At 42.7% G+C, this 15,262-nt stretch overlaps 2 protein-coding genes across 3 annotated transcripts in view; both read right to left on the reverse strand.

Moving 5' to 3' along the window:
• Positions 1-412: 412 nt before the first annotated feature.
• pex12 (peroxisomal biogenesis factor 12) lies at positions 413-4,568 on the reverse strand. Its single transcript, XM_004071870.4, has 4 exons — positions 4,304-4,568; positions 2,005-2,137; positions 1,415-1,938; positions 413-1,326 (listed from the first exon to the last, which is right to left on the reverse strand). The coding sequence occupies exons 2-4, from the start codon at positions 2,125-2,127 to the stop codon at positions 960-962; spliced, it is 1,014 nt and encodes a 337-aa protein (XP_004071918.1). The 5' UTR covers positions 2,128-2,137; positions 4,304-4,568; the 3' UTR covers positions 413-959.
• Positions 4,569-6,423: 1,855 nt separating this feature from the next.
• Positions 6,424-15,262, reverse strand: part of LOC101168293 (insulin-like growth factor-binding protein complex acid labile subunit) — a 13,198-nt gene continuing 4,359 nt past the window's right edge. For both annotated transcript variants that reach the window (XM_004072007.4, XM_023957817.1), the window contains exons 2-6: positions 11,451-11,830; positions 10,222-10,367; positions 9,904-10,072; positions 9,640-9,802; positions 6,424-7,877 (exon numbers count right to left, since the gene is read on the reverse strand). In XM_004072007.4, coding sequence (XP_004072055.1) covers positions 7,582-7,877; positions 9,640-9,802; positions 9,904-10,072; positions 10,222-10,367; positions 11,451-11,756 — 1,080 coding nt within the window. In that variant the 5' untranslated portion in view covers positions 11,757-11,830 and the 3' untranslated portion in view covers positions 6,424-7,581. The remainder of the gene's footprint in view (positions 7,878-9,639; positions 9,803-9,903; positions 10,073-10,221; positions 10,368-11,450; positions 11,831-15,262) is intronic.

Genomic DNA, 15,262 nt, shown 5'->3' on the forward strand with positions numbered 1-15,262 from the left:
TCTTGCACAGGGAGAACATGCAACCCCCACCCAGAAAGGTCCCGCCTGGGATTTGAACCAGAGCCTTCTTTTCTGGGGGCAAACATGCAAACCACTGTCACCATGCAGCCCCAAAACAAATGTCTAGAAAAAAAAGTGATTCAGAAAAAAGAGACAAAATAAAAGGGAAACATTTCGAAAAACAAAGTAATTTCCAGAAATCAGAATGAAACACTAAAAAATGAGGCAGAAGAAGAAAGTGGGAGGTACTACTGTGTGGGACGGCACTGATGTTTGTTCCCCTTTTCACCCGATAGTCATTTGGCACGAGGTGCCCTAAATCAAAAACATGGAAGTTACTCGTCAGGAGCGGAGAGAGCTTGTTGGAAGTCCACACCCCTTTGAAAGCGAGCTACAAGAACACAGTCGATCAAGCATTTCGAACCACTTACTTTTAATAAGGCATCTGATTGGACGGTTTGTAACTTGAAGAAACAAAAAAATGAGGACAATCAGGTTTATGTTGGAAAAAGATATCAGATCCAGAACGGTTCTTCTGACCAATAGAATGAGTAACAGCTGTTTATTTCTCTATAGAAGGAATTTTGGCTTCTTGGACCAGCAGGTACTTCCTGTTTGAAACGCCAAAGGGGAGGAGTCACTCAGTCCTGTTCTCATTTGCAGTCAATGGTTCTACAACAGAGATCATAGCAGAAAACACTTTGATCTTATTCAGAACTTCTTTATTGCCTCATCAAAAGCATTTCTTCCTTCATTTGTTGGTGAAATAGATCAAATGGACTCTGAGCGCCGGACAGGGAGGAGCCAAAACTGATTGAGCTCAGTTCAATAAAGATTGACGCTTGGGGCGGGACTTTCATTTCAGACGGTGGCGTTCAGGGCCAGTTCGAAAAGCCTACGGCTTGGTGATTTTATTTCTCAGCAGCGGACGCGTGAGTCCAGCGGGAGGCGCCGTCGCTCTAACCCTCAGGCGCGTAGATCTTAATGAGGTGTTGAGGTGCGCTGGGGAAGCCTGTGACGGGGCAGCAGCGGTGCTCCTTCACGTGCGCGTAGATGCACGGGTAGCAGAAGACGAAGCTGGAGGTGGACAGCGCCGTGGCATTGGCGCACAACTTGTGGCAGAGCGGGCAGCTCCGGCTGTTCGAGTCCTGCTGCAGGTGGAGGGGGGGCGGGGGTGCAGGCAGGGACGTGAGACCCCTCACGGTGCTCTGGTTGTCTGGCGAGTACCACCACTCCAGGAACTGCAAGAAGAAGACGCCCATGGACAGGAAGGTGGACAGAGAGGTGGCCACGCCCCTCGCCGCCTGTGACATCATCCAACCGACCCTGCAGCCAAACAGAAACATGGTTAAGAACATTTTTTTTCTGCCACTTTGGACCTAAACCTCTAAAACCAGGACAGAACTGGGTCTACCTGCTGTGAGCGGGGTCGTCAGACCCCTCGATGTTTCGGAAATCTGCAGCAGTCAGTCGGGTCAGTCGGACCCTGGCCAGCCAGAGCAGCGGGCTGTGGGTTCTGGAGGATCCAAAGACGAAGAGCAGCTGCTGGCAGAAGACCCAGACGCGCCACGCCGAGCTGATGTACGGGAACGCCGCCACCGCCGCGCTGTACAGCCTCCGTGTCCTCGACCGTGCCAACTGGATGGAGAAGTCCTCCTCATCCCTCTGCCGGACCAGCCGGGCCTCCAGTTTGGCCCGCAGGTACGGAACCAGGCACAGCAAAAGAAGAGAGCGCCAGTGGGCGGGACGGCGCAGCCCCTTGTGCACAGGACGTTCCCGCCCTTCTGACACTCTCTTTAAGCCGTAAAAGTTCTCAGAAAAGGAGGCGCTGTAGCGGGACAAGAAGTGGTTCTGGAGCAGCAGGTCCAGAAGCAAGTAGAGCTCATCAAAAGTCCTCCACAGACAGCCAAAGCGGGCCGGGCTGGACTCCGCCAGAACCTGAAGCGGTCAGAGAGTCAGAGCTGGCGTTCTTCTAGTGAGGAGCCAGAACTATTGGAGCCTCACCTTGACGGCGTGCTGCACCGCCGGACGGACGGCCTCCAGCAGCGACTCCTGGGCCAGAACCTCAAAGATGGACGGCTGCTCACCGATGGAGGTGGAGGTGAGATGGGCCCCCGCCTCGGCCATGGCTGCCGGCCTGAGGGACCAAACCACTGGATGTTAGAGGAACGGTGCAGGTGGGTCCAGAACCAGAACAGACTGGGTCCAATTTTTACCAAACTGTACAGCTAGATGGCTCTGATGTTGCTCGCCATTTTCTGCTAGTGTTAGGTTGGGGGTGTGAGGGACAGAGTGTTGACAAAAAGGTCTATGTTATATGTGATGGAAACGGGGGGCGGGGTTGCTGTGCACCACAGTTCAGAGGGGAATTTCTAATGAACTCCTGCCACTCTGCAGGAACTATGTCCTAGAAAACGACAGATTTTTTAAAAATTTTAGTCAAAAACAACATAATGGTGAATAGATCAAAAAATGATCGGAGCGGGAAAACTAAGAACTGTTCTAAGAGGTTTTTTATAAGATGGACCAGGTTCCCATTAGAAATCTCTGCATGAACTTTATTAAGGTCACTTTGTTACCGTTTCCTGTGAGTCCACAGGCCCACTTGAGAGTCTGCAGGCCCACCTCTGAATCCACAGGCCCACCTGAGAGTCTGCAGGCCCACCTGTGAATCCACAGGCCTACCTGTGAATCCACAGGCCCACCTGAGAGTCTGCAGGCCCACCTGTGAATCCACAGGCCTACCTGTGAATCCACAGGCCCACCTCTGAATCCATAGGCCCACCTGTGAATCCACAGGCCCACCTGTGAATCCACAGGCCCACCTGAGAGTCCACAGGCCCACCTGAGAGTCTGCAGGCCCACCTGTGAATCCACAGGCCCACCTCTGAATCCATAGGCCCACCTGTGAATCCACAGGCCCACCTGTGAATCCACAGGCCCACCTGAGAGTCCACAGGCCCACCTGAGAGTCTGCAGGCCCACCTGAGAGTCTGCAGGCCCACCTGTGAATCCACAGGCCTACCTGTGAATCCACAGGCCCACCTGAGAGTCTGCAGGCCCACCTGTGAATCCACAGGCCCACCTGAGAGTCTGCAGGCCCACCTGTGAATCCACAGGCCCACCTCTGAATCCATAGGCCCACCTGTGAATCCACAGGCCAACCTGTGAATCCACAGGCCCACCTGAGAGTCTGCAGGCCCACCTGTGAATCCACAGGCCCACCTGTGTGACCACGTACAACATGTTTTTTTCTGTTTCTTCTGCTGTCTTCTGTTAGAAAAACTTTGTCCCTGACTTGAAAAAATGTTTGGACAGTGCCTCAGAAATGATTCATTGAGAATCAATGAATTCCTACATAGAATCTACTCCACTAATCAGTTCATGTAAAGATTTAAAACATGTCAATACAACTGTACACTCTGTAAAACAAACCCAGAAACAATTAGTGACTTATTTAGAGAGTGAGATATTACCTAAAAAAAAAAAGAATGTATGAAAACAACACAAAATTGAACATAAAAATTGCAATTGACATCCATTCATTCATCTTCTTAACCGTTTTATTCCCTTTCGGGGTCACGGGGTTGCCGGAGCCTATCCCAGCCACTTTGGCGTGGGCAAGGGATGCCCTGGACTGGCGACCAGTCTGTCGCAGGGTAGAATATCCTCAATCAGACATCCATTCACTCTCACACTCACACCTATGGACAATTTAGAGTTGCCAATCAACCTATGCAATTGACATCCAGTACAGACCAAAGGTTTGGACACACCTTCCCATTCATTTAAATGAGGTCTGTACTGTATAGATTCTATTTTTTTCAGTCTCATCTACACAAAGCTACATTCTCTTCATCCCAACTTTTTTCCCTGTAAGAATTCAAGCAATAGAATCTCACCATTTCCCATAGTGTTAAACAAAATAATCATAAATACATATTGTCTGCCTATGAACAGTTTTAATTTATTATGATGCATGTTTTGTATTCATATGCCATCTCCTAGCATTTTAATAGTTCCATTTGTTCTGTATGTTTGCTGTAGTTTGCACATTTTAACAACAACAACAATCTACCGTGCCAAACACGTTCTCTTTTTAAGGCACATGGATGTCTGGACATGCGCAGTCGCGATCAGAACTTTTTGCGATTCTTTCACTTCAACTGAACTCAGATCCGAACAGAACCGGCTCAAAAGCCACGTTACAGCTGTGTGAGTGACTTATGGTATGCCTGATCAGTACCAACCCGGTCCGGTTCGAGGCGGGAACACTAAGATAAAAAGAAAAAAACAAACAAACCGGGCCGGGTTCACGCCCTCAGCATCAGAACTGGACTGTTGGTATCGATCCCAACCACGGCGTTGGAGGCTCCTTGCAGAGATTCGGATCGGTTCTGGTGATTTGGTTTTGTTTCTTCCGCCTTCTCTTCTTCTCTGAACTGTCAGCTTTCATCAGCGTTGCTGCCACCTGCTGGACAGAGGCGGAAGCGCAGGGCGGGACGTCTGCAGTTCATTTCAACCAGACGTTCCAACAGAAACTTCCCGAGTTTTTCAGCTTTTGTCTGCAAGCACATCGTCTAATAATTCCTTTTCTATCCTTATTGCTTTGCTAAAAAAGAAAAAAAAAGGTAAATGTGCTTTAAGAAGACTTGCATTGTTATTTTAAAGATAGAATCATGCGTAGATAAAGTGAAACACTTTTTTTTATCCATCCTTCAATCTTTTTTTGTTTTCATCAACTATGGAAAACCTGATCTACTATTATCCATAATTAATAATGTTATGCTTAGATCTGCTTGTTAGTATAAATTATTTATGTGTATTTATTCATAAACCAAAACATTTTCACAACAAAAAAACAGTCACTTTGCATCAGACTGTTGCGGTGCTCTATTTTTTTTTCTTTTTATAATTTTCCGCCAGGTTCTTTCCTCCTCATTTGGTCAAAATCCAAACAGGCCAAGAATAATTTATATTTTACTGTTATAATTTAACTGTTTATGCTTTTTATTGCTTTTTTGACGTTGTCATGTCCTGTGCCATGGAGTGTGGTCATGTTTAGGCTCAATACGATTTTTAGCAAAGCAACCCCTTAACCACCCCAAATATATAACAGCGTAAATGTAATGCTTTATTTTAAAATAAACTTTAATTGTACAAAATGTTGTTGCATGTCATCCCTTCCCATTTAACATTTAATGTGTTTCATGTATGTCTCGTTTGTGTTAAAAATGTGACACAAAACCGCACTGAAAAGATAAGTCGTTGAGGTACGCAGTAGCACCGTCTCAACAGAGAGGGCGCTGGTGAACTCGTTTGTTCCACATTTGTTACTAATAAAGTTTATTCAATGAGAGCCAGTATTTTGTGGCTGTGTCTGAATTCCTACCCTACTCCTTAACTACTAAAAAACTACACAGTACAGCACTATGTAGTGCTCTGGATTTTAAAAGTAATTTGGACACCATGCTCACTACTTTTTTTTTTAACGGCAAATATGTCGTCATCAATTTCAAGAATTCGAAATCTAATTGATATGAGAGTTTTGTAACGATTATTCACGAGTCCAATGTCTTCTGCAGAGAAAAACTTTCACATTTTTCCTCTCTCTTCTCCCTCTGTAAGAAAAGAGAAAGAAAATATATATTAAAATATAATTTGTAATAAATAAATAAATAAAATAAAAAAAGGGGCTTATCCAAATATATTCAATTCAATTCAATTCAATTTTATTTGTATAGCCCAAAATCACAACAACAGTCGTCTCGATGGGCTATACACCCTTATCCGAAGATACATACATAACCCCCTTATTGTAGTAAAACCTGTCCAAAGGAAATGGCCGCCAGCTCTCATCTGTTTGCTCAGTTGTTGGAAAGAACAAGTTAAAAGAAAAAGAAAAAAGATTCAAAGGTGGACTTTGATTTATAACATTAAGTAATAATTAATGGATGGCCGACGCTGAGCACACATCTTTATTGAGACTTCTGTAACGGAAAGAAGATAAGAAGGGTTTTTTACGTTAAAGTCACAGAGATTTTTGTCCAGAAGGAGACACGAATGGACTTCATTTACAAGTAAAGGTTTGACCAGTGTGTGTGTGTGTGTGTGTGTGTGTACTGTTGCTTACTTTGCCTTTTCTGACTTTTAGTCAAAGTTCCTTGAGTTTTTGTAATTTCATGTGGTGAATCAGGGTCTATGTTTACGGGGACAAAAAGAATAAAGTATCCACGTTTTATGATCTTTTCTGAAGTATTTTGGTGGATCTACAGCTCCTGTCTTACTTCCCATTACTTTTAGTATAGTTCATGTGGATCTAAAAAGGAACCATAGGCACAATTTACATAATTTACACAAACTTCTTTCCATTCTGGCTTTAGTAGGTGACTTCTAAACAGACATGACAACACGGTTTATGCATTTTGCACAGATGCTTTTAATACAAATTAAATATGGGGCTTTCTGGTAGGACTTACAAAAAACTGGGAGCAGTGATACAAATCAAATCAATTTTGAACATGCAATATAATTTGCCAAGATGATGCTTCGCTGCAGGCAGTGTTGTGCATTTTTGTCTTGCATACCTGGAAGATGGGAATTCACTGGTGCAACTTTAACACAAATCCAAAAGAAGATAAAAACATCACAAAAACTGGTAGAAAGTGTTTGTATTTTCTGTTTTAGTAAATATGTTTACATTAGACAGAAAGAATTAGGAATTGCAATTGTTGAGCTTGATATGGAACCAGTCATGGTAACAAAAGCTGACACAGTTGTGTTTTTCTTTTTTTGCTGCAGGGAAAAAGGGGAAATAGTGCGCTGCAGTGGTCTGAGTGCTCCACTCCTGTGTTCAAATGACAGAAATCAACCGTAACTTGTGATAACTGGAAATCAGACCATTTCAGGGGCTGGAGTCTGTTTGTTTGTTCCAGCAGCCTTTGCGCTTATTCCACAATCTCCTTTGCACCAATTTGACGTGCACGATCCTTAGCTTGTGGTTCCCCATTGCTGCTGTTTGAGCAGTCATTCCTAAATGGACGGCATTTTATCGGAGCTTCTTCATCTCTTCTATTTTTTAGTATTGAAGGCATCAAACATGCAGATATCTATTGGACAATCATGAATTCATCACTGAGTAATGCAAGGTCAGACTTCAGGAGGCAAGTTTTCAGATCTTATTGCATGAGGTGTGGGACACGTTTTCCTCGAGAGATTCAGGAGGCAGTTTTATAGTAAAATGAGATTGTTTTGTTAATAATTAATGATGTCGCTAATTAAATAAAAAATACATCTGGAAACGAAATGTTGCCCAATTTCAAAAGACTAAAAGCTTTATTAGGGTTTAAACAACGTCTGGGACCATAACTTCTAAGCTTTTACATCTTTGACTTCTTCCAACTCCAAAAGATATTTACTCAACGAAGCGATAAATCTTCAGATCTCTGACGTTAAAAGGAAAGACAACTGTCATGAAACACAGCAGCAACTGTCATAAATTCTGGATTCACAATAAAAATCCTTATGATGATCATCAGAAAGGTTGGAGCCCCAGTCATCATGATCATCGGGCTTTGCTAATCAAGACGGAGGACTCTGGGACTCTGTGTCCCAGTTCTTCCGGCGGTTCCGCTTCCTGTTCCTCTCCGCCATCACCACGGCGGCCACCACAGTGACCAGCACGGTGACGGTGATGACGAGCACCGTGGCGGTCTCTGCGATGCACAGCTGGCTGTCGACCCAGGCCAGAGACGCCCCCGTCAGCTGCGGGGGCTCCTGACATGTCACGTTTTGGTAGTCGTCGATGTGGAGGTGACGAACGTGCAGGATCTTGCTGAAGACTCGGTGCAGCTCGCAGTCACAGCTCCACGGGTTCCCTGCAGACAAACGTGATCTGACAGGCTGCAATGCAAACTTAGAAACTATTCGTCTTTACTGTTTGCTAACCCCTGAGCTATCTTGTGGGGTCCAGATGACCCCACTCAGTGCGCTGAACCTTTTTTCTTCAATGATTTGTGATCTTCACTGGTGTCCATGGATTACATGAAATCCTCTTCACATTTATCCACCTTTGTCATGGTGGGGAGAACACATCAATGTAAGGGTGGGGTCATCTAAGATAGCACAAGGGTTACACAAAATGTTTGTTTCACACCAGATAAGTGCTGATCACAGGTAGATTCACTGTGACACACAGAGTTCTAGTTGGATCTGTAGCATAGCTTGTTTCCTCTGATAATCCTCCTAAAATCATGAATCATGACTGATGAAGACTGATGAAGGTACTTGGAGAGGCGATGAATGTTCAGGAGGAGAAGCCAAAAAGTCCAGATGCCACGATTCAACTTCAAGACAACGTCAGCTGGAGAATCGTCAACGACATTCAGGAATCATGAAAACCAGGTAAATGTGGTGTAGGAAGAAGATAACGGGTGCTGATAGTCAAAGGACTGTTCACCCTTCTTCTTCCTGCTCTCTTCTTGGTCAGAGCTCGCGTTGAACAAGAATGTCTCAGAAGGAGAAACTTTTGGAGCTGACCAAAGGCCTGGAGTTTTCCCGGCCTTTGGTCAGCTTTGGTTGTCGGTTTTTCATGTGATGCTAGGTTCACACTGCACAGGTAATCGTGTTCAATAACAAGCCTATCATGCATTCCTGAAATTAATTTGAACGAGTGCAAAGACAAAATGATCGACTGTATTCAGGAACTGAGTGAGTGTACACCTCTGACGGCGTGCTCCTTTGCGAGCAGTGTTCATGGGTGTGTAGGCTTTCTGTATTCTGAGTTGCGTAGTGGCTGGGTCTCGGGCTAACTAAAGTGTAGTATATTTACATTTAACTCTTGTGCTAACCTAAGCACTTTAACATTGGGAGTTGGGTCATCTAGACCCACTAGACAGAGCTCTGAACCTTTTTTCTTCAATGATTTGTAATCTTCACTGGTGTCCATGGATTACATGAAAACTTTCCACCATTTCCTCATTGATCAATTCTCAAGCGGTCGGCACTTCCAGGAGTTAAAAGCGATGCCAACCGTGTGTCACTACCAAATCCGACGCCTCGACTGGTTAGAGTCAGAGCAGGTTTAACGTTCGATGGCTGTGTGTTTTGTCTGTAGAATTTGAATACGATAGTAGAAACTTGCATGGCTATGCGTGACTGTGAGTTTGGAGCCCAGCAGCCCAAAACGCACATTTTTGTGGATTCAGATAGACTTTCCTTTGGAAGTGGTTGCTTGAACATGCATTGCTGTAAGTTGCTGTAAGTTAAGTTTACCTACAGGCGTAACTAACCCCGCCAGCGTTGGCTGAGAACCCCACCAGCAGTTTCTGTGTTAACAAGAGAAACACTGGTGAACAATCCCACCAGTCCACTTATTGAGACTGACCATCATTACTATGGAGAGAAAAGGTACTGAAACAACTGAATGACGCTTTACACTCAAACTGTATCTTTGCTGTCCTCTTGGTTTTACACATATTCAGCTCTGGATTGCCTGTTTGCCTCACATCTGAATTATTTTCAGTTTAAAATTTGATCTGCAAGAGGAACAAGTGTTTCAGTAAAGGCAACTCGCTGCTTGCATGCTACAGATTTGACTTCACCTGAAAAATACAGGTGAAAGCATGTGCTTTGATTTACCTGACAGCTGGATGTGTGTAGCTGTGGTGTGAAGGCTGATGAAGGTCTTAAACTTCAGGTGATGAAGGCTGTTTCCCTCCAAACTGAGATCAGCCAGACTGTAGAGAGGAGCCAGCGCGTCGCTGTCGATGTGGGAGATGTTATTGCTGCTCAGCTGCAGCACCTCCAGGTAGACAGACAGACAAACAGTCTTCATGAAGCTCTCTGAACCTAAAATAAAAGCATCCTCGATCAAGGAAAAACCTGAAATCATCCGTCACGCACCTCCAGCCCCGGCAGCATGTCCAGGCTTCCCTGCTGCACTGCCGTCAGTCTGTTGTTGTTCAGATACAGCTGTCTGAGTCTGGAGAGGCCCCTGAACACACCGGGGCCCATGGACACCAGGCGGTTATGACTGAGGTCCAGCTTCTCCATGTTATCCAAGAACTCCAAACTCAGAGAAGCAAAAGAAAACGTTGATGATGAGATGCAGAGATCACAGACCTTTCAGCTGAACCTAGTCGTGTCCACGAGGACGGACATTTGGAGCAGTTCCTGACAGACGTCTGCGGGATTCTGTAGGTCAGCAGATACACGCTTTACCTGTAACCAGATATGTAGCGGAGGTCGTTGTGCTCGAGGCGCAGCTCCTTGAGAGCCGACAGACTGGCTGAGAAGTCCACGGGAAGAGTGGCGAGCTGGTTCCAGCTGAGATCCAGCTTCTCCAGGAAGGACAGAGAAAAGAACGCCTGAGAGCAGAAGAACCTGGTCATTCTTCAAAGAGAAAGGTTTAAGGTCATCTTTTAATCTATTGTTCAAGTGTTCCCTGTGGTCTTTTAATTATGATGAACGCCGTTTTAAGGCAAAATCAAAGAACCTGTGTCGTTTCAGGACATTATTTCTGCAGAGCAGCAGGAGGTAGTACTTGCCTCTAAGTTAAGGGTGGGAACACTGGCATGGAGCAACCCCGCCCTCCCTTCCCGTCACCCATGACGCACACTCTCCCGCTAGCTAACAGCCCCTTACACCTAACACTAGTGATGCAACCAAAACTGTGAGAAATACCGTAGCTATCCAGCCGTACAGTTTAGATCCAGATTTCAGCTCGGACCAGGAAAACAAAGACGTTCATGGATCCATTTGTCTGACAGTGGATGCATCAGAATGGAGCAGAGCTCGTGGCCCATCATTGTGGTTTCGGCAAGATTTTCAAACTGCATTTTTTTTCTGCTCCTGATTCACGATTTTAATCAAGAAATACTCAGAAATACCACAAGAACATTCTAAAAACACCGTTTTCATTGGAGTGAGTCTTTAAGCTTTTCTTTTCTTCCATGTCAGTATTTCATCTGCATTTGTCTAAATTCACAGTGAAATTCACAACAAACTATTCTTGTTTTTTATTCAAATATTGCAAGATGCGACTTAACACAGATAATTGTTACAGAGAAAAAAGAGGTGATAAAACTGACGCCAGTATCTGAAGAGGGTGAACATGTTTGAAAATGAATGGCAACTTAAAACCTACAGTAAAAATGTTCTTTTGATTCTTTTTAAAAGCCTCTCATGTGTTTGCAGTGATCACAGAGTCTCACCCAGGAGGGATAAAAAGACAACATCAGTCTCCGCACAGGAACATTCCAGCTATTTTCTCTTCAAGTGTGCATAAGCCGCTTTTTATGTTTTTCATTTAAGTTGGTAAAAAACAAACCGTTTGGATTAAAAGTCTCCATCTGTCAGTTTAATCCCTTCCATTCTCCTCTAATGCATTCTAATGGAGCTCTTCAAGGTTCAGATTACGACATGCCAGCGGAGAAACACTGTGTTGTCACCTGTGGTTGGATGTCCCGGATGTTGCTGTTGGTCAGCACCAGGACGCGCAGGGACCAGAGTCCGGCAAAGGCGCGGCTGCTGATCACGCTTAGGTTGTTCCCCCCCAGCTCCAGGAGCCATGTCCCATGCGGGATGCCTCTGGGGACGTGGGCAAAGCCTTGGTCGCGACAGTCCACCAGGTCAGCGGGGTCATAGCAAGTGCAGTGCAGTGGACACACCTTCTCTGCCCCCACACAGGACAGTGGGAGCCCGTGAAGATGAATAGTGGACATCAGAAAAAGGAGGGAGGGGGGGCAGAAGTTCATTTTGAGGGATGAATGAGGGGAAACAGGCTAATTTATCCTTTTTTCTTCATGAAGCTCAGTCCTCGTTGGTGGAGCTGAGGAGAGAGGAAGAAGATAATCACTTTTTCCCCCCAAAGATTCATGTAGAGAAATCATAAAAGGATGAAGAACATTTTTAACCCTTGTACTATCCTACGCACTTTAACATTGGGAGTTGGGTCATCTAGACCCACTAGACAGAGCTCTGAACCTTTTTTCTTCAATGATTTGTGATCTTCACTGGTGTCCATGGATTACATGATATCTTTCCACCTTTGTCATGGTAGGGAGAACACGTCAATGTAAGGGGGGGGGGGTCATCTAAGATAGCACAAGGGCTAAGGCGTAATCCTCCTCTTCGTTTAGTCTCGCAAATGCTGGGATGCTCAAACAGAGTCATTCTCATGAGCACCAGAGTCCCACATAATTACAGTATTTAACCCTTGTGCTATCTTAGATGACCCCCCCCCCCCCCCTTACATTGACGTGTTCTCCCTACCATGACAAAGGTGGAAAGATATCATGTAATCCATGGACAACAGTGAAGATCACAAATCATTGAAGAAAAAAGGTTCAGAGCACTGTCTAGTGGGTCTAGATGACCCAACTCCCAATGTTAACGTGCCTAGGATAGCACAAGGGTTAAGAATGCACATTTGTGATTTTTGCATGTCTGTAAATATCATGAAAAAAGGTGACGACTGACGTCACTAACTGGATTCTGGACACCAGAAGTCTGAAAGTCATGTCACACAGCCACTGCATACATTCTGCGCATATTGCATGCATGAAAATATACATGAAAAAAGTGAGCAAAGTTTTGGTTTTTACCAGACATTTTCACATGTATGAACCACGTTAAAACCCAGAAGAAGTACAAATAAAACACGCAAAGAACACGTAAATCATTGTAGATCATTAATTTCAAATTCAAATTAATTTTATTCATATAGCACCTTTCATATAAAAAACAGCTCAAGGTGCTGTACATAAAAACAAACAGGAATACAGAAAACACCAATCCATATTCATGCAATAAAATAATTAAATGAGCCCCTCACAATAGAATACATGAAAACAAACACAAGTAAAAGAGAACACAGAACCCAGTGGGTTATTATAGCGCTCTTTATATGCGATTCATTAGCGATTCGTTCGTCAATTACGTATTTATAGTAGTAGTAGTAGTAGTAGTAGTCTTTTTTATTTTGGACTAGTGAAACAAATGTAAAATAACAGAATAAGACAAGAACGAGACAAAACTTACAAAAACAAGAAAAAGACAAGTAAATTATACAAAACAAAACAAAACAAAATGATATAAACACCAGTCCAAAAGGGAGTGAGAAGAAGAAAAATCTTATAAACTCTCACCCCCCTTTACCCTAAGCCCTTACTTTCCCACCATCAGAGTCCAGTGCCCTACCCAAGTGTATATGTACATATATACATGTAATTTTCATTTCCAAACAACATACAAATGAATAACAAAACGTATTGTCAAAGTATGCAGATTTATAAATGCTGACATTCTGTATTTTTTTGTATTTGCACATATTTATCCATGATCATCTTCCTGTATCTATTTTTAAATTCTTTTATGTTTGGACATTGTTTCAAGCATTTACTGGTTCTGTTCCACAACTTCACTCCACAAATTGAAACACAGAATCTCTTTTTATTTGTACGTGCTTTATGTATGACAAATGTATCTTTTTCCCTAAAATTGTATTTTTCCTCTTTTGTAATAAATAACCTTTGGATATTTGTGGGTAATAAGTTGTTTTTGGCCTTGAATATTATTTGAGCGGTACAATACTCTACTAGATCGTAAAATTTGAGTAATTTTGATTCTATGAATAATTTATTTGTGTGCTCAAGGTAACTGACTTTGTGTATGATTCGTATTGCTCTCTTCTGAAGTATTGAAAGTGAATGTAACGTTGTTTTATAGTTGTTCCCCCAAACCTCTACACTATAAGAAAAATATGGTAAAACTAATGTACAGTATAACATGTGGAGTGATTTGTGGTCCAGAACCAGTTTAGCTTTATTTAAGACAGAAATACTTCTGGATAGTTTAGCTTGTATGTAGCTAATATGTGCTTTCCAGGTAAGTTTGTCATCAATTATGACCCCAAGAAATTTATTTTCATAAATTCTTTCAAGTTTCACCCCATTTATGTGCATGTCAATGTCAATATTTTTACCCTTATGGTGACCAAATAACATCATTTTTGTTTTACTTAAATTTAGTGAAAGCTTATTTACATCAAACCACAGCTTCAGTTTTTCCATCTCCTTCTTAACAATTTCAATGAGTTGCTGCAAATCATCCCCATCACAAAACACATTAGTATCATCAGCAAATAGAACTAGCCGTAATTTGTTAGAAACCTGAAATAAATCATTTATATATAAAATAAACAATATTGGTCCCAGAACCGACCCCTGAGGGACACCACAAACAATGTCCAAACATTGGGAACAAGCACCATCAACCTTTACAAACTGCTTTCTGTTGCTCAAATAGCTTCTGATCCAGTCTAGCACTAACCCCCTAATGCCATACCGATCCAATTTATGAATTAATATACAGTGGTTAATTGTGTCGAAAGCTTTTTTTAAGTCAATAAATACCCCGATTACATGTTTTTTTATTATCAATAGCATTTGTTATATTTTCTATTACATTCATCAGGGCCAGTGATGTTGATCGATTTGACCTGAACCCATACTGTCCTTCGTCCAGTATCTTGTGCTTTTCGATGAAAGAGTTTAATCGGGTTATGAACATTTTTTCCAAAATCTTTGATAACTGCGGTAACATAGAAACTGGCCTATAGTTTGTGAAGTGATGCTTGTTCCCGGTTTTGTACAATGGTATAACTTTTGCAATTTTCATTTGATTAGGAAATGAACCTGTTTGGAATGATAAATTGAAGATATATTCTAACGGTTTCAGAATTCCACTGATTACTGTTTTCACCAAGGCCATATCAATGCCATTAACATCAGTAGAGAGTTTACCCTTCATTCCTCTCACGGTCTTTAATATTTCATTTTCAGTTACTGGGTTAAGAAACATGCTACTGGGATTTCTGTCAATTAACATTTGCACATCCTTTCTAAATGTTCCTGGATCCGGGATTTGCTTTTCTAACTCAGGTCCCACGTTTACAAAGAAATCATTAAATCTTTTAGCAATCTCTTCCCTTTGATCTATTTCTTCACTCTTACTAATAAAATACTTTGGATAGGAGTCTTCCTTGTTACCCTTTCTTAGAATAGTATTAAGTATGCCCCATGTTTTCTTGATATTACTTTTGTTTTCCTCTAAAAGTTTTCCATAATATTCCTTCTTGCATGTTCTTATGATCTGCGTTAGCTTATTTTTGTATTTTTTATATTTAATTTCGGCCTCTTTTGTTCTCTTTTTTAAGTAGTTTTTATAAAGAGTATTCTTTTTCTTACATGCATTCTGTAGT

The sequence above is a fragment of the Oryzias latipes genome, chromosome 8 (genome assembly GCF_002234675.1).
Source record: "Oryzias latipes chromosome 8, ASM223467v1".
NCBI classification, from domain to species: Eukaryota; Metazoa; Chordata; class Actinopteri; order Beloniformes; family Adrianichthyidae; genus Oryzias; species Oryzias latipes.

Excerpts from the sequence above, each read along its gene's own strand:
- pex12 (XM_004071870.4), bottom strand. The coding sequence starts at position 2,127 with ATGGCCGAGGCGGGGGCCCATCTCACCTCCACCTCCATCGGTGAGCAG. Across the intron at positions 1,939-2,004 it reads CGGTGCAGCACGCCGTCAAG|GTTCTGGCGGAGTCCAGCCC; the intron begins GTGAGGCTCCAA and ends TGACCGCTTCAG. Across the intron at positions 1,327-1,414 it reads GACGACCCCGCTCACAGCAG|GGTCGGTTGGATGATGTCAC; the intron begins GTAGACCCAGTT and ends GTTTGGCTGCAG.